The following is a 22,695-nucleotide window of genomic DNA, read 5'->3' as shown; positions in this document are numbered from 1 at the left end:
CACGTTATATTGCTTCTTTTTTTTTTTTTTTTCTTACGGAAATATGTTGTGTATTCCATTTCATATGTCCATTTCTCAAAAAAAATAATAATAATAATGTCCTATTATTTTCCACATAACGGACAAGGATAAGACTGTTCTATTGGGGACTAGCTGTTCTGTTCCGCAAAATACAGAATGCACACAGATGTCATCCGTATTCTTTGCTGATCCATTTTTGCAGACTGCAAAATACATACAGTTGTGTGCATGAGGCCTAATGCTAACCTAAAACTCCTGATTAAATATCGTGTTAGTGATGTTGAAATGCATCGAGGAGTAGAAATTCAATGTGGATACTTAGCCTAGGAGGCGGAGGGATCATGCAGGGCGCACAGCCATATGATCCTGGAGCGATCACTAGCTATTGCTAGAAAGAGAGACCGTGGTATGTGCAGCAACTGGCAGGCAACAATTGCGCTAAGATGAGACAAATCAATCGACAAGAACACAATGACCATGATAACAGCAAAGAAATATTACTATTTTAGCAACTAAGAAATCTACAAGAACACAGTTACTATGCTAGTAGCGCAGAAACGCACGTCTCAGGATACTGATACAATACCAATAAACTAGACCACGATAAGTCTGGACACACAGCTATTGCACAGAGCTTTCACTATTCTCGGCAAAAAGCCATAGACACTCTAAGGATTTAAAGGAATGCTATCCAGTCAAAGAATCCTCCATAAATTAACCAGGCTAAGCAAGATAAGATGAACCAGATTCAGGTGTAAGACAGTTGCGTAGCATCTGCCTCAAACTCTTAGTAAGTAGACAAGGATGAGGCAGCAAGGAATTCCCTGTTGCTTGTAGAGATAGAAGCAAGCAGAAATACCAAGATCTACCAAGCTGTACATTTTAAAGGGAAATAAAATGACCTCTTAATTATTGATGATTTAAAAAAAAAATTCATAGATTTTCCATGTCTCTACATATACTTCAAAAAGAAATCCTCAAATCTTGTACTTTTCACATTGGCGACTAATCCTAATATGTCCAGATTTCCTGTTCTGTAGAGATCCCTTTTTCAGCAGTCATCTCATTATCACAGGTGGGATTACAATGAAAGATAACAGCTATAAATAGATTACACGTGATCCAACATTCACAATAGGTGATGGTCACAACTCACAACTTATCTGCTCCCACCCTGTACAGTGAATTTAGCATCGATGAACATGTCTCCAGCAATCTCCCATAGAGTGAGTCCCCTCCAGTCTATCATGTCTGTGACCCAAGTGTTTGCTGTAAAGCTTATCTCTACAGGCAAGATGGCTGCCCCCATAATCATGTGAAGAAAACATAATAAAAAATGTTCAACAAGAAAGAAAAAAAAAAAATTAGCAAAAAAGGATATCTGGTTTTAATAGGCAGAAAAAATGATAGGTGGCTGTAAGAAGGTACCTGGAATAATCATGGATGAAAGGTATGTGTCACTGAGGTTCCTGGCCTCGGTGAAGTGAGAGCCGGTATTTTATGTGTCAGCAGCAGCTATTGCTAATTGACACCTAAAGATTTAGCATGGCTGTTATAGCTGATCCGGGACAGCTCTTACTGGGAGTAGTTAATGTGCTGGATGGATGACTACTCCCCATGTTCCAGGCCGGGTTTTGCCAGGCATAAAAACCAGCTACTACTGCCAGGTGTGTGGATTTACCTCCCTCTGACAGTGGAGCTCAGGAGTCTGTGTGCTGTGAACTGAGGGCAGTGCTGGGATTTGAGGTTTGAGCCGGGCTGGAGGATTCAGGCCCTTCTAAAGGCGAACAGGCCGCCTATGGACTTGATGAGGCTGAACGGCTAACAAGCTGTGAGTTAACACCCAGGAAAAAAGGTGACTTTTGTTGTTTATGGACTTTCCTTGTGTGTTATTGTGCCTTTCTCGCTAGGGCATCTATTTTATGTCGGGTTATATAAAGACCAAATGCTTTATATAAAAAAAAAACAACTAATGGATCAAAATAAAAATTATTTAAATGATATTGTTCTGTGAGATGGACATTAACATCTCCAAGAGTTCTGCAATCAGTAAAAAACAACAGGGTACCATCGTCTATGCAAAATATAAATGATTTATTATACAATAATTTAGAATATAATAAAAAAGTAATCAATGTAAATCTCAATAATATACAATGATATGCAGTACCCAGAATTCACCACTATTTAGTGCCAACAAAACACTACTCAACCAACACAAGAATATTATGCAATACGGCTTTAAAATTGTGAGCGATATCAAATCAATTGATTATATACAGAAACTCAATCAAGAAAATGACAGATACGAGCCCTTGCTCTGCCCAAAACGATGACCAATCTCAGATAATGGTAGTATTGCAACAAAATTTTTAAATCCATGCAAAATAGTGAATATAAACCAACATTGCTCTTAAAGGCAATGCATATCCATTATAACTAGAATACTGATATATAAATGTTTACAGTCGTGAAAAGGCACAACAGTGTGAACAAACACCAAGCCACCTGCGTTTTGTGATACACCTTATCTGCATTTTGTTATACACCAATGTGTGAATAAACGCCGCTGTTTGATTCAACAACTGTGTACTTTGCCTCTATACTGCATCCGCTAGTCCTAACTACCAGAGCGAATCCCCACATGGCACATTCCCTTTGAATGAGAATTACAAAGCTGTTCATATGGCCGGAAGACTTGTAGAGCCTTGACTTTATTATACTGAAGTGGTATTATTGATGAATATGTTACATATCATTTGGCCTCTTGTAAATGTGGATTGAGCCGTAGAACGTGCTTGTATTCATAACACATGTCTTCTGTATCAGGACTGCAAAAAACTAATGCAAGCACACTTCCACAAACTAAATCATAACTTGTATGATGAGTCTAATTGATAATGTGATCTCCTCAATGTTACATCTGGCAGAAGCCATTCCTTTTCTTTTTCATCACCGCCACATAAAATATCATGTTCCTTTCCCTTACAGATTGTAGAAAACCAAATGTTGTGTAACAGAAAACATATTTCCCCTGAGTTGTTTGCTTTGTTTTCAAGCTGTTAATGTCGAGGGATCACTAGTCTTTGCACAGTTTGAATCCTCCAACCCTATATGTTATAATGGCGGTAAGGATTCTTCTCTCCTGCTGCCTGTCTGGAGGCTAGGTGTGAAAACAGTGACAGCCCTCTTGGGGCTTCTGATCGTACTTGCCCTAATTTAGAGTCCAAAACGGGCTTGTCCCCTGACGTCTTTTCCTTAGGAGATGGGATTAAGCGCCTCCCCAGGTGGCCAGGAGTTGGCTGGCACCCGGCTGTTTCTGTAAGTAATTGTAGTGAAGAAGCTACAGAAAAAGCTATTCTGCTTCTGTAACTTCTGGAGTTAGGGCTCTTTCACACTTGCGTTATTCTTTTGTTCCGGCATAGAGTTCCGGGGCTTTATGCCGGAAGAATCCTGATCAGGATTATCCTAATGCATTCTGAATGGACAGTCCGTCCTTCAGGAATGCATCAGGATGTCTTCAGTTCAGGACCGGAACGTTTTTGGGCCGGAGAAAATACCGCAGCATGCTGCGCTTTTTGCTCCGGCCAAAAATCCCGAACACTTGCCGCAAGGCTGGATCCGGAATTAATGCCCATTGAAAGGCATTAATCCGGATCTGGCCTTAAGCTAAACGTCGTTTCGGCGCATTACCGTATCCGACGTTTAGCTTTTTCTTAATGGTTACCATGGCTGCCAGGACGCTAAAGTCCTGGCAGCCATGGGAAAGTGTAGCGGGGAGCGGGGGAGCAGTATACTTACCGTCCGTGCGGCTCCCGGGGCGCTCCAGAGTGACGTCAGGGCGCCCCACGCGCATGGGGCGCTCTGACGTCATTCTGGAGAGCCCCGGGAGCCGCACGGACTGTAAGTATACCGCTCCCCTGCTCCCCACTACTACTATGGCAACCAGGACTTTAATCGCGTCCTGGCTGCCATAGAAACACTGAACACATTTTGAAGACTGATCCGTCTTCGAATGCTTTCAGTTCACTTGCGTTTTTCCAGATCCGGCGTGTAATTCCGGCAAATGGAGTACACGCCGGATCCGGACAACGCAAGTGTGAAAGAGGCCTTAGTTATCAGTGTTTGTGTAGCCCCCATGCACTGCAATGGGAGCTATGATATAACTATATGATTGTGATCGCTCATCCCCATACATTTTGGGTGATTGGCGGCACCTTTACACGGGCAGAATGACGGGAACGAGCGTTTGCAGGAATGCTTGTTCGGGATAATCTGGCTGATTATTGCGCCGTCTAAATCCACCTTATAGAAATCAGCTACAGTTTACTGGCGTTAAACACAATGTAATTGCATGTTGTTCTTTTTGAAGGCGGAATTAGAAGCTTTTGAGAATCGCCTGAAAGGAAAGAAGAAGAAGAACAGGAAGAAAGAGGAAGTGGAAATCCAGCCGTCTGTATGGCAGAAATACAAGAATTATATACTAATGCCTGTGTGTGGTGTCGCTCTGGCGGTGTTCACACTGTACCTCACTCAAATCAATTTATGATAGCTCGACATCTCTAATTACTCTTATATGCTGCCTACAGGAATACTTGCACAATGTAAAATAAACTGGATGAGAATCAGTTCTAAGAAATACTCCATCTCTGTACCTTACGCTGCCAGTCAATCCCTATTATCAGTCATATACTGTACAATGTTTCTGTTTTCATTTTTCCATTATTGATCTCAAAGAAAGTGCGTTTATACTATATATGGATTAACATGGATCAACCAGTGCTCGAAGGTAGATCACAATTTGCTCCAGTTCTAGCTTGTTTTACTGCTTCTTTATGTATTTCTAAAAAAGGTACTAGTTATGCTATAGTATCGTAGTATATATTTAGAGAATATATTTCCTATTGTTTAGCATGTCATTGCATATTCAGGAATACTGCTGCTCAAAGCCCAAAAAATCCAGAGGTGACTGGAGTTAGCCCCAATATCACATTGCCTCTATGTTACACTCGGGGAGAGGTGAGATCTGGATGCCTGTCCTATGTCTGCTATAACCAGGACAAAAACTAAATTAGGAAAATGGGGCCTGCATCAGAATCGTGGCCCGTGTCTGAGATTGCGCTCTGGCGCTATTCTTTTGACCTGCAGTGGCAGACACAGCCCATGGACTGGAGAGGAGCCATGGTAAAAGAAAAACTTTTCTAATCTTTTACTGCCCCCTTCAAATAGCCAAATCTTCATAGGAGGACTGTGTGATTCAAAAAAAAAAACAAGATTCCTCTTATGAAGACAGGTGCAAGTTTACCCAGTACCTGAGTATTAAGGCACAGTAACATTGGGAAGAGCATCCAGTTTCCATTTCCCAAATAGAATACAAAATGTGATATAGGCCAGTTTCCTACAATTAGTATAACTCAATCTCTATTAATTAAAAGAGAATAAATAAGTACATAATACAGCAAAATACAATTTCATATAGTAGTAGCAGTGCAGAAGTATACTGCGACAAGTATAAAGACCGCCATCCCTCCTAATAATATCAACTCCTGTGGTAAGTTAAGCGCTGTCAAGAAAACTGCACACCTACAATACTGCGATATTATTGTATAATACATGTATACCGACACAGGTGATGAGCAATTCAATACCTGACCTCATGTCATCATTACACCCCGTCCATTGCAGTGCTGCTGCATGAGAGTCAGTATGGGGTCTAAACAACAAATCCCAATACATCAACAGTGTACTGACATAATGCAAGGGGCAATGGGTGAAAAAGAGTACATGAAGCAGCCAATACTGACGAGGAGAGCAGAGAGGATGATGGCACCAAGCCGACGCGCGTTTCGCTTCTTCAGGGGGCGTGTCCTGAGCACCTCACTGAGGCCTTTGTATTACAGTGCTTAAGATCTGAAACAGTATGTAGGATCTTTCAAAGTGTTTCAACACGCCCCCTGAAGAAGCGAGGTGAAACGCGCGTCGGGCTGGTGCCATCAAATTCCTGGAAATGCCTGTTCAGCCAATTACTGGCCACAGCGTTGGCCCACCAGAGTCAGTGATTTAGTGGGCATTTTCTGTATGTCAAGACAGGACCAGGAAGGACAGACAGTCAGGACCCAGGCAACAGCGGAAGGGAGCGGCAAGGAAAGTCTTAGAGGAGTATCTGTTCTTTTATTATTATTATTATTATTTTAACCTACTCTAAACCACCTCCCACTAATTTTTAAGCTATGAAAGGCGTTGTCCCACGAAAAATATTCTACAGTTTTCAAACCAGCACCTGGATCTGAATACTTTTGTAATTAATAATTTATTATAACTGAGTTATAGGGCTCAGGAACGGTTAGTGCAGCCCCGTGGGCTCCTTACCAGGCTGATTTGCATATCTATAAAATAATTTTTTACACTCAATAAAACCACTCAGAGATATGGGACAGGTATATTGCGGACATTCTAGCGTCGATCTAGCCGTGCATGTCCGCATCTCTATAGGGTAATTAGAGGTGATAGAATCCCTTTAAATCTGGCTATATAGCGCCAGCTGCTGTTTGCTCTTAATCAGTTTCTATGTCCTGCTCACTGAGATGGAAGCAAATGCTCAGTTCCATCCTTCAACTGCCACTAGCTGTAGCAGAAAGGACACATCCCTGAGAAAGGACACTCTCCTAAGCTGACAGCTTCAAAACATCTATCAGAATAATTGAAGCAATGAATAGCGAGATCTCTGGATCCATGTGCGGTACTGGGCTGGTTCTAGGTTTGTTAGAAAGAGGTTGCATTGTACTAGATGAGCGGTCAGCAACCTTCGGCACTGGACCCATCATGGACGGATCCGTTCAGATAGTACAACCGTCTGCATCCGTTCATCTTTAACATTGCCAAGACGGATCCGTCTTGAACACCATTGAAAGTCAATGGAGGACTGATACGTTTTCTATTGTGTCAGTAAAAACGGATCCGTCCCCATTGACTTACATTGTGTGTCAGGATCCGTTTGGCTCAGTTTCATCAGACGGACACCAAAGCGGAATGGAGACTGAGCCGATTCAAACTGACGCATTCTGAGCGGATCCTTTTCTATTCAGAGTGCATTAGGGCAAAACTGATCCGTTTTGGACCGCTTGTGAGAGCCCTGCATGCAGACAAATAGTGCAACAGGATCCGTTTTTTTATTGGATCCTGTAAAAAAACGGATCCTATGCATAACTGATGCTACAGGATCCTGTTTTTTTTTTTTTCTCTCTCTTCTTCTGACAGATCAGAAGAACGGAAAGCTAAACGGTCATGTGAACTCAGCCTAAGGAAGTTTGCATGCTGGGAGTCGTAGTTTCACCACAGCTGGAGTGCCGAAAGTTGCTGATTCCTGTACTAAATGATGTCAAACTTTTTTTCTTTTTTTTTTTTACATTATTCATGGGATAACTCCTTTAATATATAGGACTAGGGTGGCAAACTGAATCTTCACCCCAGGTTACAGAAGGTCTAGCTGTGCTTGGATTCCTGTGTGTTTGTAGTGACATAGGGGATGCACCTGGAATAACATCCTTGCAGGGAATTTACATTTAATATAGTTAAATGTTGTTTTTCGGCAGGATTTAGGATTTCCTGCAGGTTAAAGTTTCATCTGCTTAACACTTTTAGCTGAATTTAAATGTATTGGCTATCATTGGATGGAAAAAAATATAAAAGTTTATGTATAATGTAATTAGGTCTAATTCTGTCCTTCTGACCAGAATGTTGTTACCTGGTGTATGTTGGATGTTCTGATTTATTCTGCAGCTGCTCGTAACAACATGAGATAACCGAGTCGACATTCTTTTGCAGAATCGCACATTGTTCGTCACATCTTCTAAGACTTATGCAATGTGTTACGATTTTAGGTGCTATGAGTGCCCCAGTTTTCTGTAAACCTTGATTCTTTGTAATAAAATCTTAGTCTTCGGTTATTGTGCCGGGTCCATCTGTGTGTTATTTCTAAAAGAATTCGTTGTTCGTAGTACTGAATATCAAGAGGAATCCAACTTTATATTCAGCCGTGAAAGACAAGATATCGAATAAATCTCAAAACAGTGCCAGCAATGCATCCATCAGTGACGTAAATGTTACGTTGATACTTAAGCCCTGGGCCATTTCATGTTTTGGTTTTTCTTCTTTTCTTCCTAGAGCCAAAACTTTTTATTTTTCTGTTTAAATAGCCATGGCTTGTTTTTATGCAGGAAAAGTTGTATTTTTCATGGCACAATTGAATTTACCATATTTTACTGAAAAACTGCAACTGTGCGTTATAATTAACACCTTTATTCTGCGGAACTTGACAATTAAAGCTAAATCAAACGTGTATACTTTTTGCTTTACTACCTTTTAAAGTAATAAAAAAAAAATATTCTACCATAGTTTTTTTTTGTTTAGTTTGTAAGCTATTCACTGTGTGCTAAAATTAACACCTTTAATCTGCAGGTCACTAATTAAAGCATTTGGCCCATCTTGTACTTTAAGGGCACATTGCTAGGATATGTCCTCTGGTAAGTGTGGGTTCCACCTCTGGGACTTGCATCTATTTTTAGAATGGAGCCTGCAAAGTGTACTAGGGCACACTGTGCCTGCGCAGTCTCCCTCCGAGCCCTGACTCGGCTATTTCCGTCAGCCCCATTAAAGTGAATAGATTGGAGGCCGTGCTTCGCCAGTGTGCTTTCCATTCATTTCAATGGGACTTCCGAAAATAGCTGTGTGTGTTGCCTAGCTATTTTTGGCAGTCCCATAGAAATGAATGGAGGGCAGCATGCATGCGTCCTCCTTCACTTTGTGGGCTCCATTCTAAAGACAAGTGTGGGTCCCAGAGTTGGGACCCACACTTACCAGACATTGGGGGCATATCTTAGTGATATGCCCCCAAACTAAAAGATGGGCAAACCTCTTTAAAGCTAAATCAAACATACATACTTTTCGCTTCACTACTTTTAAAGTAATAATAAAAAACTTAGAGTACTTTCACACTAGCATTTTACTTTTCAGGCATAGAGTTCCGTCACAGTGGCTCAATACCGGAAAAGAACTGATCAGTTTTATCCCCATGCATTCTGAATGGAGAACAATCCGTTCAGGATGCATCAGGATGTCTTCAGTTCAGTCTTTTTGACTGATCAGGCAAAAGATAAAACCGTAGCATGCTACGGTTTTATCTCCGGCGAAAAAAACTGAAGACTTGCCTGAATGCATTTCTCCCTATAGGAATGTATTAGTGCCGGATCCGGAATTCAAAATACCGGAATGCCGGATCCGTCCTTCCGGCATGCGCAGACCGGTAAAAATGTGAAAAAAAAATACGGATCCGTCTGTCCGCATGACAAGCGGAGAGACTGATCCGTTCTTGCAATGCATTTGTGAGACGGATCAGCATCCGGATCCGTCTCACAAATGCTTTCAGTCACATCCAAATCGGCGGATCCGGTGGGCAGTTCCGACGACTGAACTGCCCGCCGGATCACACTGCCGCAAGTGTGAAAGTAGCCTTAGAAAAAATTGGTTTGTGTCACCAAATTCTGGCACCATAATATGTATATACTTTTTACTTTTTTTACTTTTACTTTTACTTTTAGCCCCCTCTCCCCTTGTTCCATTATTTATACCATAAACTGTAACACTATTGCATTCTATGGTGCTTGTGATGTCTTTCTATTAGGCCTTGCCACAGGCCGGACTTAATAGGAGGATTACAATGGCTTGTCTGGGATCCCTCACAAGGCTTGAGGTTGCCATGGCATCTATTCTGCACCCTTTGATTTCGCCAGGGGTTACTGATCAGGAGTCAGAGGGAGCCCCTTCTCTCTGACTAACTGCTCAGATGCCATGGTCACTTTTGATTGCAGCCTATAAGGGGTTAATTGTCTGTGGATCAGAGTTATCTCGATCACTGACACTGTCTATGAGTGCCAGATGTGTAGTACAGCCGTAACCCGCCAGCTCCGCTCCTGGTGCCATTTTGATACTCCCAGCATTTGCCGTGGATGTTGCCAAGGGACTATTGTGGTTTTGAAGGTATCTACCAATATACACAATAGACTAAGGCTATGTCCCAGGTCACATGCTGTACATTTATAAATACGCTTTATCCTCTTACTGTGTTCCCCAACTCCTCTTACTCCGTGTTCCATTTTCAAAATATATTGGCTAAGGCCTCATGCCCACGGCTGTTGCTGGCCATGGCCCATATTGCGGGCCACAAACAGCGGATCCGCAATATGTAGGCACAGGCCGTGTGCTCATCGCATCACGGATGTGGACCCATTCACTTGAATGGGTCCGCAATCCAGGAGGTGCAGTGCGGAATGGAGGCACGGAAGCACTATGCACCGCAAAAAAATAGAACATGTTCTGGGTTTTTTTTTTTTGAGGTGCGGACGGTTCGCTTTCCAATTCACGCATCGACAGTGTGCATGAGGCCTAACAAGGAGATATTGTATAAATAATGTAGGAAACAGAAAACCGCTTTGAGGCCGCATTCACACAACCATGGGACAGCCGTGCCCATGTTGTGGGCCACAAACTGCGGACCCTCAAAACGCGTGTATCGGTAGCGTGCACTCCACATCGCAGTGCAGAGTCATTGACTGGTATTCTGGTATATTTGACAGCAATAACAGTGCTGCACCCTGCACTCATTTAGACTCCCGCACAAATGCACTAATCCTAATGGAATCTGCTGTTTCTTATTTACTAACAAGAATAGCTGTGCTGTTGAACAGGAATTTAACACTTAAAGGGGTTATCCCATAAATTTAAAAAAATTGTGATACAGACTATTACACAAATCCCTTAAAGAGGTTCTGCACTTTCATTTAACTAATGATCTATCCTCTGGATAGATCATCAGCTTCTGATCGCCGGGACCCCCGCCGATCAGCTGTTTGAGAAGTCAGCGGCGCTCCAGCAGCGCCGAGGCCGCCTCACTGTTTACCGCCGGCCCACTGACGACACGACTAGTATCAACTAGCGTGGGCGGGACTAAGCTCTGTTAACTTGAATGGAGCTTAGCCCCGCCCACGCTAGTTGATACTAGTCGTGACGTCAGTGGGCCGGCGGTAAACAGTGAAAAGGCAGCGCCGCTGCCTTCTCAAACAGCTGATCGGCGGAGGTCCCGGGTGTCGGACCCCCGCCGATCAGAAGCTGATGATCTATCCAGAGGATAGATCATCAGTTAAATGAAAGTGCAAAACCCCTTTAAGTATAGCTGATATCCTGATCCAAGGTTAGACACTGCAAAATTTGACTGAATTCACTGAAAGTGCCATAAAAATTAACCTTTTTTAATGTTACATCTAAAATATAATTCAAAGTATTAACAAACATGAACCCCAATGATACCAACAACAAAAATGGTGATGAAACAATAGAGAGCTGGGCAGGGAGAGGGGAGAGAGGAGTTGTGTATATATATCTATCCCTATATATCCCTCATCCTAAACCCTTTCCCTGGAGTCTCACCCTAATAGGATGAATCGCTAGCAGTCTGCAGTAAGGGTACAGAGGCGTGGTAACCAGTTGGGGGTGTGTCTCTGCACAGACTCACTGGGGCCAATCAGTACTGCCATTTTCAGACTGTGCAGGTACCCCCCCCCCCCCCCCAACTGGTTACTACCCCTCTGTACCCTTACTGCAGGCTGCTAGCAATTCATTCATAACTTCTAGTAGAAATAATAAAGGAATGGCACAACATACAGACATGAGAATAGATGCTCCAGAATTGTTCTTACATGGGGGATGCATGAAGCTATTAAAACAGGCATGTCGGGAGAGGTGAAAGGTCATCTCTAAATCATGGCACACACTGACTGCCACAGTTATATATGGTGAAAAAAAATAATCATTCACTTCATAATGTAAACTGAGGCAGAAAAGACAACTTATGCTATAGTACACTGTTATGTGCTAGAATATGTCAGATAATGAGATAAATATGTGTATCTGATGGATTGCAGTGGAGCCACTCACTGTATCCAAGACCAGGGTTCAAAGAGTGGACCAGAACCTCGGCCACAGGATAAGCGGCATGTGGGCGCTACCAGAGAGGAAAAGGTAATATACAGTACAGACCAAAAGTTTGGACACACCTTCTCATTCAAAGAGTTTTCTTTATTTTCATGACTATGAAAATTGTAGATTCCCACTGAAGGCATCAAAACTATGAATTAACACATGTGGAATTATATACATAACAAAAAAGTGTGAAACAACTGAAAATATGTCATATTCTAGGTTCTTCAAAGTAGCCACCTTTTGCTTTGATTACTGCTTTGCACTCTCTTGGCATTCTCTTGATGAGCTTCAAGAGGTAGTCACCTGAAATGGTTTTCACTTCACAGGTGTGCCCTGTCAGGTTTAATAAGTGGGATTTCTTGCCTTATAAATGGGGTTGGGACCATCAGTTGCGTTGTGGAGAAGTCAGGTGGATACACAGCTGATAGTCCTACTGAATAGACTGTTAGAATTTGTATTATGGCAAGAAAAAAGCAGCTAAGTAAAGAAAAACGAGTGGCCATCATTACTTTAAGAAATGAAGGTCAGTCAGTCCGAAAATTTGGAAAAGCTTTGAAAGTGTCCTCAAGTGCAGTCACAAAAACCATCAAGCGCTACAAAGAAACTGGCTCACATGCGGACCGCCCCAGGAAAGGAAGACCAAGAGTCACCTCTGCTGCGGAGGATAGGTTCATCCAAGTCACCAGCCTCAGAAATCGCAGGTTAACAGCAGCTCAGATTAGAGACCAGGTCAATGCCACACAGAGTTCTAGCAGCAGACACATCTCTAGAACAACTGTTAAGAGGAGACTGTGTGAATCAGGCCTTCATGGTAGAATATCTGCTAGGAAACCACTGCTAAGGACAGGCAACAAGCAGAAGAGACTTGTTTGTGCTAAAGAACACAAGGAATGGACATTAGACCAGTGGAAATCTGTGCTTTGGTCTGATGAGTCCAAATTTGAGATCTTTGGTTCCAACCACCGTGTCTTTGTGCGACGCAGAAAAGGTGAACGGATGGACTCTACATGCCTGGTTTCCACCGTGAAGCATGGAGGAGGAGGTGTGATAGTGCTTTGCTGGTGACACTGTTGGGGATTTATTAAAAATTGAAGGCATACTGAACCAGCATGGCTACCACAGCATCTTGCAGCGGCATGCTATTCCATCCGGTTTGCGTTTAGTTGGACTATCATTTATTTTTCAACAGGACAATGACCCCAAACACACCTCCAGGCTGTGTAAGGGCTATTCGACCATGAAGGAGAGTGATGGGGTGCTGCGCCACATGACCTGGCCTCCACAGTCACCGAACCTAAACCCAATCAAGATGGTTTTGGATGAGCTGGACCGCAGAGTGAAGGCAAAAGGGCCAACAAGTGCTAAGCATCTCTGGGAACTCCTTCAAGACTGTTGGAAGACCATTTCAGGTGGACTACCTCTTGAAGCTCATCAAGAGAATGCCAAGAGTGTGCAAAGCAGTAATCAAAGCAAAAGGTGGCTACTTTGAAGAACCTAGAATATGACATATTTTCAGTTGTTTCACACTTTTTTGTTATGTATATAATTCCACATGTGTTAATTCATAGTTTTGATGCCTTTAGTGTGAATCTACAATTTTCAAAGTCATGAAAATAAAGAAAACTCTTTGAATGAGAAGGTGTGTCTAAACTTTTGGCCTGTACTGTACATAAAGAAACCTAACATTTTTTTTATTCCATGTATATTAATATAAAACATAGTTAGGGTGCCTTCACACACAGCACATTTTGTTTCCAGAGAACTTCTGCAAAAATCAGTTCCATTCATCTTAATGGGGTTGTTTTGGCAGGAAGCACATGGGTTTCTGCAAGTCCCATTCAGATAAATGCAACAGATTTTTAGTCGCAAAAATTTTCAGCAGCGAAATCTGCCTCATGGGAAGGTGAGGGATAACTCCTTCAGCTACTTAAAGAGATTATCCCATGATTCATGTAAAAAAAAAAGAAAATCAGACATCATATAGTACATGACAATACCTTTCTAACAAAGTTAGTACCAGCCCTGTACCTGACAGAGATCCCCCCCATTCAATGTTCCAATTGCTCTGCTAGATTTATTTCAAGCTGGCAGCTCAGGGGGCGTGTCATTTCTGCTCCAGCGCTCTCTCTATCACAGCTCAGGATGGAGCTGATCATGTGTGTCCACCTCAGTGAAGCGGACAGAGAACTAAGAGAAAGAATAAACAGCAGGTGGCGGTATACAGATACATTTTAGTGAATAACTCAGTTGTTATACTTCATTTTTAATTACATGCAATTACAAATGTATTCAGATCCTGATGTGGGGTTGAAAACTGCAGAATATTATTCAAGGGACAACCCCTTAAGGATACAGTCCCATTTTTTAAATATGATATGTGATAGTTTTAGAATATTTGTACTTGTCCATGTTGAATGTGCAGCACCCCTGGGGCACTAGTACAGTGGAATGAAATTCACCTAGGGCTGTAGTAATGGTTTTGACTACATAGGTGTTTCATTGAATCCATTAACATTGGACCGTGAAAATGAAAATGTAAGATTTTTCCAATAGTATGTGGTTTTAGTACTAAATGGTTTTTTTTTTGTATGTTATTTTTGCAAGTTGCATTTGTGGGTTGGGCTGTAATTTTTATTGGTACCATTTTGGGTTACATATGACTTTCTGATCGCTTTTTATTTCATTTTCTGGGAGGTAAGGTGGACAAAATTCAATTTTTTGTTTTTGTGGGTTTCACCATGCAGTATATATGAGATAACTTTATTCTGCAAGTTGATATAATTATGGGTACAGCAGATTTATAAAAACATTTTTTTTCAAGTTTTACTACTTTGTATCATAAATTCACTTATTTATTAAAAATCTGTTTTATTTTGCATCACCATATATTAATATCCATAACCATTTTCTTTTTCTGTCAACATAGCTTTGTGAGGGTTTGTTTTTTGCAGGACGGGCTGTAATTTTTATTGGTACTATTTTGTGGTACATATGACTTTTTGATCACATTTTATTTTTTGCGGAGGTAAGGTGGCTTCTTTACTACCCAGGCGCACCAAGAGCCTTCACCTTACTGTGCGTTCAGATGCACTCACACCTGCCTGCTGCCGTTCCTGAACAAGCTCTCCACTGCCGGTGACCTAATCCCATAGCTGAATCCTCTTGAGACAGTCCTGGCACTTACTGGACTATATTGGGCCCCCTGAAGCCTCCCTGAAACGATCACATCTGATCTAGGCATGGGTCAGCACTGGGTGTCTTTGCCTTGGGAAGAACAGTTGACTGGAGTTCAATATCAATGTACATTAGAAATATAATGCCATCATTGAATGTGAAATTGTTTTTCAGCCGCATACTCAGTCACTGGCCTCTCGTATAAGCACTTTTCATTCCAGTTTGTTTTTGCTTGACTTTCATAGCAGTCAATCTGTGCAAATCTTAGACAAAAAAAAAGCTGGTATTTATCTCCAAAATCCTCTGTGTGTGAGGTGTTTAGTCTGGGTGAAGGAACGGTAGCAAATTGCACTGAAGCTTTCTCTCTGTTGTGACTTTTTCGGGTCAACAGCAAGGCAAGTAAATGGCATCAACTGCTTGCTCGGAGATAATCAGCAATTCCTCCATTATAATTAAGGAGTTTAACTACAGTCACTTGATCCATAAATAGATTGAGATTTACGATATGAAATACCACGGCTTCTGTATCGAATGCCATCTGCAAACGGAAGTGATTCATTATTCAAATACAATTTTAATAATGATTAGCAGCCTGCATAGATTAGCCAGGTTTCCGAAAAAATCAGAAGACTTGTCTGGGAAAGGTGATGAGCGAGACGTGAATCATTTATAACTCTAAAATGCGCTTAATATTTTGAGTGATTAGAGCAAGTTATTTATTGTGATCTTTCAAGACTAAAATGTTTTCAAATAATAAAAATTCCTTTTTTTTTTTGCTGAACATAATGCCATAATTTACCTGACAGTTAACACCCATAATCCTCTGAAGGTTTATCAGAACGGTTGGTCCAGCTTTTGAACTTTTTATGTTCACCCCCTCATTCCACCAGGATGAGGACTAAAGCTGGCCATATACATTCATCTACTGGATAGGCTATAAATGCTAGATCGTTGAAGTTTCAGCCACATAGACACCCAGTGGTTGCCAGAGAAGGGAAGGAATCTCCATTCCCCTATCAACGAGGCCACAGCTAGGAGAAACATCATGTTTCTCAGCAAGGCGAGTGCATGTGAACATGGGACCAACACAGATGCCTTCAGCTCCCGAGCGCACATGTAACAGGTCAGCCAGTGTCATAGGTACAAATCTGTTGATAGATGCCCCTTAACACAGTGTCTTGGAGGTGTTCCAGGGATGGGCAATGTATGGACTATGTCTGCGTGCATGGATAGTATATAAGAATTCACGAAGAAGTCTAGTTAGGCACATCATATCATCTCCTACTATCTCCTACCACCTTTTGCTTTTCTTTGTACTTTTGTCCATTAGATAGGTTTCCTCTGTATGTATTTGTATTACATAAACTCTTTAACCCATTATGGACCTCCGCCGTACATGTACTGTGCTGGTGGACGTGACTTAAGGACCAGCGCCGTACATGTACGGTGGACTAATTGGGTGGGTGCAGGAGCGGCACGGACCCGGCAGTCACTGCTGCATACACCGACATCGGTAAAGACACTGACTCTGGCGTATTAACCCCTTGTATGCCGCGGTCAAAGCTGAGAGTTTGCGGAGGATACGCATGCCCTCCGCATCTCCATCGGGTCCCCGTGCTTCAGTGGTGGGGACCAGATGGCAGAGAAGGCAAGCCCGATGCCTTCCATAGGCATCAGGGTTTGCTTTCTACAGAAGCCTGTGAGATCCAGCCCTTAGGCTGGGTCTCACAGGCAGGCTGTCAGCATAAAAGCTGACAGCCAAAGCATTACAATACAGGTTATATTGTAATGCATTGCAGAGGGGATCAGACCCCAGAAGGTTGAAGTCCCAGAGTAGGACAAAAATAAAAAGTAAAAAAAAAAGTTACAAAAAGTTTTTTAAAAAAAGTGTTTTTCATAATAATTAAAAAATGCCTCTTTCCCAAAATAAAACACATAAAATTGTAAAAATAAAATAAAATAGAAAAACAGACATATTGGGTATTGCTGCATCCGTAACGACCGGATCTATAAAAATATCACATGATCCACCCCCTCACCTGAATGCCGTAGAAAAAATAAAATTAAAACTGTGGTAAAACAACCATTTTTTGTCACCTTACTTCACAAAAAGTGCAACACCAAGCGATCAAAAAGGCGTATGCCCCCCAAAATAGTACCAATCAAAGCGTCACCTCTTCTCACTAAAAATGAGCCCCTACATTAAACAATCGGGCAATAAATAAAAAAATATATGGCGTTCAGAATATGGAGACACTAAAACATGATTTTTTTGTTTCAAAAATGCTTTTATTGTGTAAAACTTAAATACCGTAAATAAAAAGTATACACATTGGATATTGCCACATCCGTAATGACCTGCTGTATAAAAATATCACATGATCTAACCCCTCAGGTGGACACTGTAAAAAAAAAAAAAAAAACGGTGTAAAAAGAGTCATAGATTTTTTGTCACCTTACATCACAAAAAGTGTAATACCAAGGGATCAAAAAGTCATACGCACCCCAAGATTGGTACAATCAAACCGTCACCTCATCCCACAGAAAAAGAGACCCTACTCGACAATCTCCTAAAAATAAAAAAAAAGCGATGGCTCTCAGAATATGGAGACACTAAAACATGATTTTTTTTTTAAATGCTGTTATTATGTAAAACTTAAATTCTGAAATGTCCTCTACATTTTCCTTTAAATGGGTTGTCTGAGTTATTTTTTTGTTCTTTGTATGTTTCTAACTAGACAAATGTAAGGACTTTTTCAATTCAAGGACTTTTTTTTTTCCTTCTCCAGGGGTTGCACAGGTGAGTAATTAGGGTGAGGCTGTCTAATTAGGAGACTATAAAAAGTCAGCAGTGAGGGCAGCTCAGTCTTTGAATCCAGAGGGAAAAAAACAGGCTGGTGTAGTGAGCTTCATTTATATTTATATAAGCAGATATATAATGCGAGTTTGACCACGACGCGTGGTTGATTAAGTATGTGGTTGTGTAAGTGTGTGACTTAAGATTAAGTGACTTTAGATTTAGGGACTTCAGTGGGGGACTGCAATTAGCCAGTTTCTTATTACTACATTATATAGTATTTTTTGCTTTCGTGGTGTAATCCCCATTTAGTATGTGTTGCACAATTGACAACGCAGTCCAGTGCACAGTGCATGATGGATGCAGTCCTGTAACAGCCGTTCAAGGGTGTATATCTTTGTTCAAGATTTGAGCAAATTACCCGTTTGGAATCACAAATCAAGTCTCTAAATGGGCAAGTTGCCACACTAAGAGGCATTGACAATTTTCAAAAGAGTTTGCTTTTCACCGAGCAAACACTCTTTGGGGTAGATGAGGGGGAGGGTGACAGAGAGGAAGCGGAGGAAAGTGAGGTAACTCGCTGAGTAACAGTTAGAAAGCGGGGTAGAGGGAAGAGTGCCAGGGAGGCTAGCCCTGATCTGACACACCCCAACAAGTTTGCACGTTTGGCAGATGAGGGGGATATCATTTCAGGGACTGCACTGCTGCAGCCGGACACTTCCTCTGCCAGTCAGGGGAATATCAGCTCCAGTAAGCAGGGGACCAGGAGAGCAGGACAATGCAGACAGGCGCTGGTAGTGGGAGACTCCATTATTAGAGGAACAGATAGGGCAATCTGTCACAAATACCGTGATCGCCGAACAGTGTGCTGTCTTCCTGGTGCTAGAGTTCGACATATCGCGGATCGGGTTGACAGATTACGGGGGGGGGGGGGGGGGAAGCTGGAGAAGATCCAGCGGTCATGGTCCATATTGGAACCAATGACAAATTTAGAGGTAGTTGGAGAGTCCTTAAAAATGATTTCAGGGATTTAGGTCAAAAGCTTAGGGCAAGGACCTCAAAGGTAGTATTTTCCGATATACTGCCTGTACCACGGGCCACACAAGAAAGGCAGCAGAAGATTAGGGAGATTAACAAGTGGCTCAAGAACTGGTGCAGGAAGGAGGGGTTTGGGTTCCTGGAGAACTGGACCAACTTCTCTATCGGCTACAGGCTCTATCGTAGGGACGGGCTGCACCTCAATGGGGAAGGGGCAGCTGTGTTGAGGATAAAGATGGCTAGAGGGTTGGAGGAGTGTTTAAACTAGGGACTGGGGGGAGGGAAATTACAATATAGGAGGGGAAGATAGTGCAGATAGAGACCGGGGGCAAGATAGTGGGACTGGGGGAGGAATGTAAGGAGGGACTACAACAGTTCAGAAGGAAAGGTGTAGGGTAAAAAATATACATAAACCTCTCAAATGTATGTATACTAATGCCAGAAGCCTGACTAATAAAACTGGGGAATTGGAATTGATGTGTGAGGAGAACTATGACATAGTGTGAATAACGGAAACATGGCTGGATGATAGCTATGACTGGGCAGTTAATGTACAAGGTTACAGTCTGTTTAGAAAGGATCGTCAATACCAGAGAGGGGGAGGGGTCTGCCTTTATGTAAAGTCCGGTCTAAAGCCCACACTCCGGGAAGATATAAGTGAGGGACATGAACATGTGGAGTCACTGTGGGTAGAGATACATGGCGCTAAAAACAACAATAAGTCCACAGAAAATCTACTACTAAACGAGATAGACGAGGCAGCAAATCATAATGAGGTGGTTATTATGGGGGACTTCAACTACCCAGATATAGACTGGAAAACTGAAAGATGTACATCCCATAAAGGAAACAGGTTCTTGGCAATAACCAAAGACAATTACCTCTCCCAACTGGTTTAGGACCCGACTAGAGGGACGGCCATACTGGACTTAGTATTAACCAATAGGCCCGACAGAACAACAGACGTGCAGGTTGGGGGACACCTGGGAAATAGTGCCATAAAGTAATAACCTTCCAATTATCATTCAAAAGAGCGTTTCTACAGGGAGAAACAAAAATACCAAACTTCAAAAAAGCTAAATTTAGCCAACTAAGAGAGGCCATAGGCCTAACTAACTGGGACAAAGTCCTCAAAAATAAAAAATACAGCCACAAAATGGGATATCTTTAAAAGCATCCTAAAATCTAATTGTGAGAGGTACATACCGTATGGGAATAAGAGGTTAAGGAACAAAAAGAAACCAATGTGGATAAATAGAACTGTAAAGAAAGCAATAAATGACAAAAAGAAAGCATATAAATCACTAAAACAGGAGGGTTGCGAGGAAGCACTGAAAAACTATAAGGAAAAAAATATAACATGTAAAAATAAAAGCGGCTAAACTAGAAACCGAGAGATTAATTGCCAAAGAGAGTAAAACTAACCCTAAAATGTTCTTCAATTATATAAATGTTAAAAAGTATAAATCTGAAGGTGTCGGCCCTTTAAAGAGTAATGAGGGGGGAGTCGCAGAGAGTGAAGAGGAGAAAGTAAAGCTGTTAACCCCTTAAGGACACAGCCTTATTTCACCTTAAGGACCAGGCCATTTTTTGCAAATCTGACCAGTGTTACTTTAAGTGGTGATAACTTTAAAACACTTTGACTTATCCAGGCCATTCTGAGATTGTTTTTTCGTCACATATTGTACTTCATGACACTGGTAAAATTAAGTTAAAAAAAAAAATCATTTTTATTTATAAAAAAATACCAAATTTACCAAAAAAGTGCAAATTTCCAAGTTTCAATTTCACTACTTCTATAATACATAGTAATACCTACAAAAATAGTTATTACTTTACATTCCCCATATGTCTACTTCATGTTTGGATCAATTTTGGAATTATATTTTTTTTTTTGGGGTATGTTACAAGGCTTAGACGTTTAGAAGCAAATCTTGAAATTTTTCAGAAATTTTCAAAAACCCACTTTTTAGGGCCCAATTCAGGTCTGAAGTCACTTTGTGAGACTTACATAATAGAAACCACCCAAAAATGACCCCATTCTAAAAACTACACCCCTCAAGGTATTCAAAACGGATTTTACAAACGTAGTTAACCCTTTAGGTGTTCCACAAGAGTTAATAGCAAATGGTGATAACATTTCAGAATTTAAATTTTTGGGCAAATTTTCAATTTAAATTTTTTCCAGTAACAAAGCAAGGGTTAAAACATCCAAACAAAATGCTATATTTATAGCCTTGATTCTGTAGTTTGCAGAAACACCCCATATGTGGCTGAAAGCTACAGGGTGGGCCATTTATATGGATACACCTTAATAAAATGGGAATGGTTGGTGTAATTAACTTCCTGTTTGTGGCACATTAGTATATGTGAGGGGAGAAACTTATCAAGATGGGTGGTGACCATGGCGGCCATTTTGAATCCAACTTTTGTTTTTTCAATAGGAAGAGGGTCATGTGACACATCAAACTTATTGGGAATTTCACAAGAAAAACAATGGTGTGCTTGGTTTTAACATAACTTTATTCTTTCATGAGTTATTTACAAGTTTATCTTTGTTTACAGCCATTGACATGTCGCCAAGGTTAACACGTGCGGAGCGGATAGAAATTGTGTTGATGTCTGGTGAACGCAGTAACCAGGTCATTGCAGCAGATTTCAATGCAAGACAGCCTACGAGACCACCCATCTCCCATGCTACAGTTAGCAAACTGCTTGCTAAGTTTCGTGAAACTGGTTCAATATTGGATTTGCCAAAAGAAACATCAGTGGCTGTCCTAGCTTCATTCAGCAAGAGCCCAAAGCGTAGCACTCGCCGCATGTCACTGGAGAGTGGCATTAGTCGAACATCCCTTCGGCGGATATTAGCTACTCACAAATGACACCCTTACAAACTCCAGCTGACCCAGATCGGCGCACTGAATTTGCAGAATGTGCAAAACTAAAATTGGAACAGAACCCTCAGTTTACGCAGAAGATTTTGTTCAGTGATGAGGCAAACTTTTATGTGAATGGTGAAGTTAACAAACAAAACCACCGCTATTGGTCTGACACTAACCCACATTGGATAGATCCCTCCAAGACTGTTGGAACCAAAAAATTTATGGTACGGTGTGGTATATGAGGTACAAAGATAGCGGGGCCTTTCTTCATCAATGGAAACCTCAAGGCCACTGGATATGCGAAATTGCTACATGATGATGTGTTTCCCTCTTTATGCACTGAAGCTGGCAGGTTCCCTGAGTTTTCCAGCAAGATGGTGCACCACCACATGGGTGTCAGGTCCGAGCATTCCTAGATGAACAGTTTCCTGGAAAGTGGATTCGTTGTCGTGGGCCAGTTGAATGGCCCCCAAGGTCTCCCGATCTGACCCCCTTAGACTTTTATCTTTGGGGTCATCTGAAGGCAATTGTCTATGCTGTGAAGATACGAGATGTGCAGCACCTGAAACTACGGATACTGGAAGCCTGTACTAGCATTTCTCCTGCGGTGTTGCTATCAGTGTGTGAAGAGTTAGAGAGGAGGGTTGCATTGACAATCCAACACAATGGGCAGCACATTGAACACATTTTATAAGTGGTCAGAAACTTGTAAATAACTCATGAAAGAATAAAGTTACACTAAAACCAAGC

General features: G+C 41.6%; 1 protein-coding gene across 2 annotated transcripts in view; it reads left to right on the top strand.

Annotated features, from left to right (window-relative positions):
* Positions 1-5,784, top strand: part of NFXL1 (nuclear transcription factor, X-box binding like 1) — an 87,565-nt gene extending 81,781 nt beyond the window's left edge. For both annotated transcript variants that reach the window (XM_044298863.1, XM_044298854.1), the window contains exon 23: positions 4,394-5,784. In XM_044298863.1, the coding sequence (XP_044154798.1) occupies positions 4,394-4,570 (177 nt within the window). In that variant the 3' untranslated portion in view covers positions 4,571-5,784. The remainder of the gene's footprint in view (positions 1-4,393) is intronic.
* Positions 5,785-22,695: the final 16,911 nt, after the last annotated feature.

Source organism: Bufo gargarizans, chromosome 1 (genome assembly GCF_014858855.1).
Source record: "Bufo gargarizans isolate SCDJY-AF-19 chromosome 1, ASM1485885v1, whole genome shotgun sequence".
NCBI lineage: Eukaryota > Metazoa > Chordata > Amphibia > Anura > Bufonidae > Bufo > Bufo gargarizans.
Note: the sequence above shows the minus strand (reverse complement) of the source record. Positions and strands in the feature narration are given on the sequence as shown.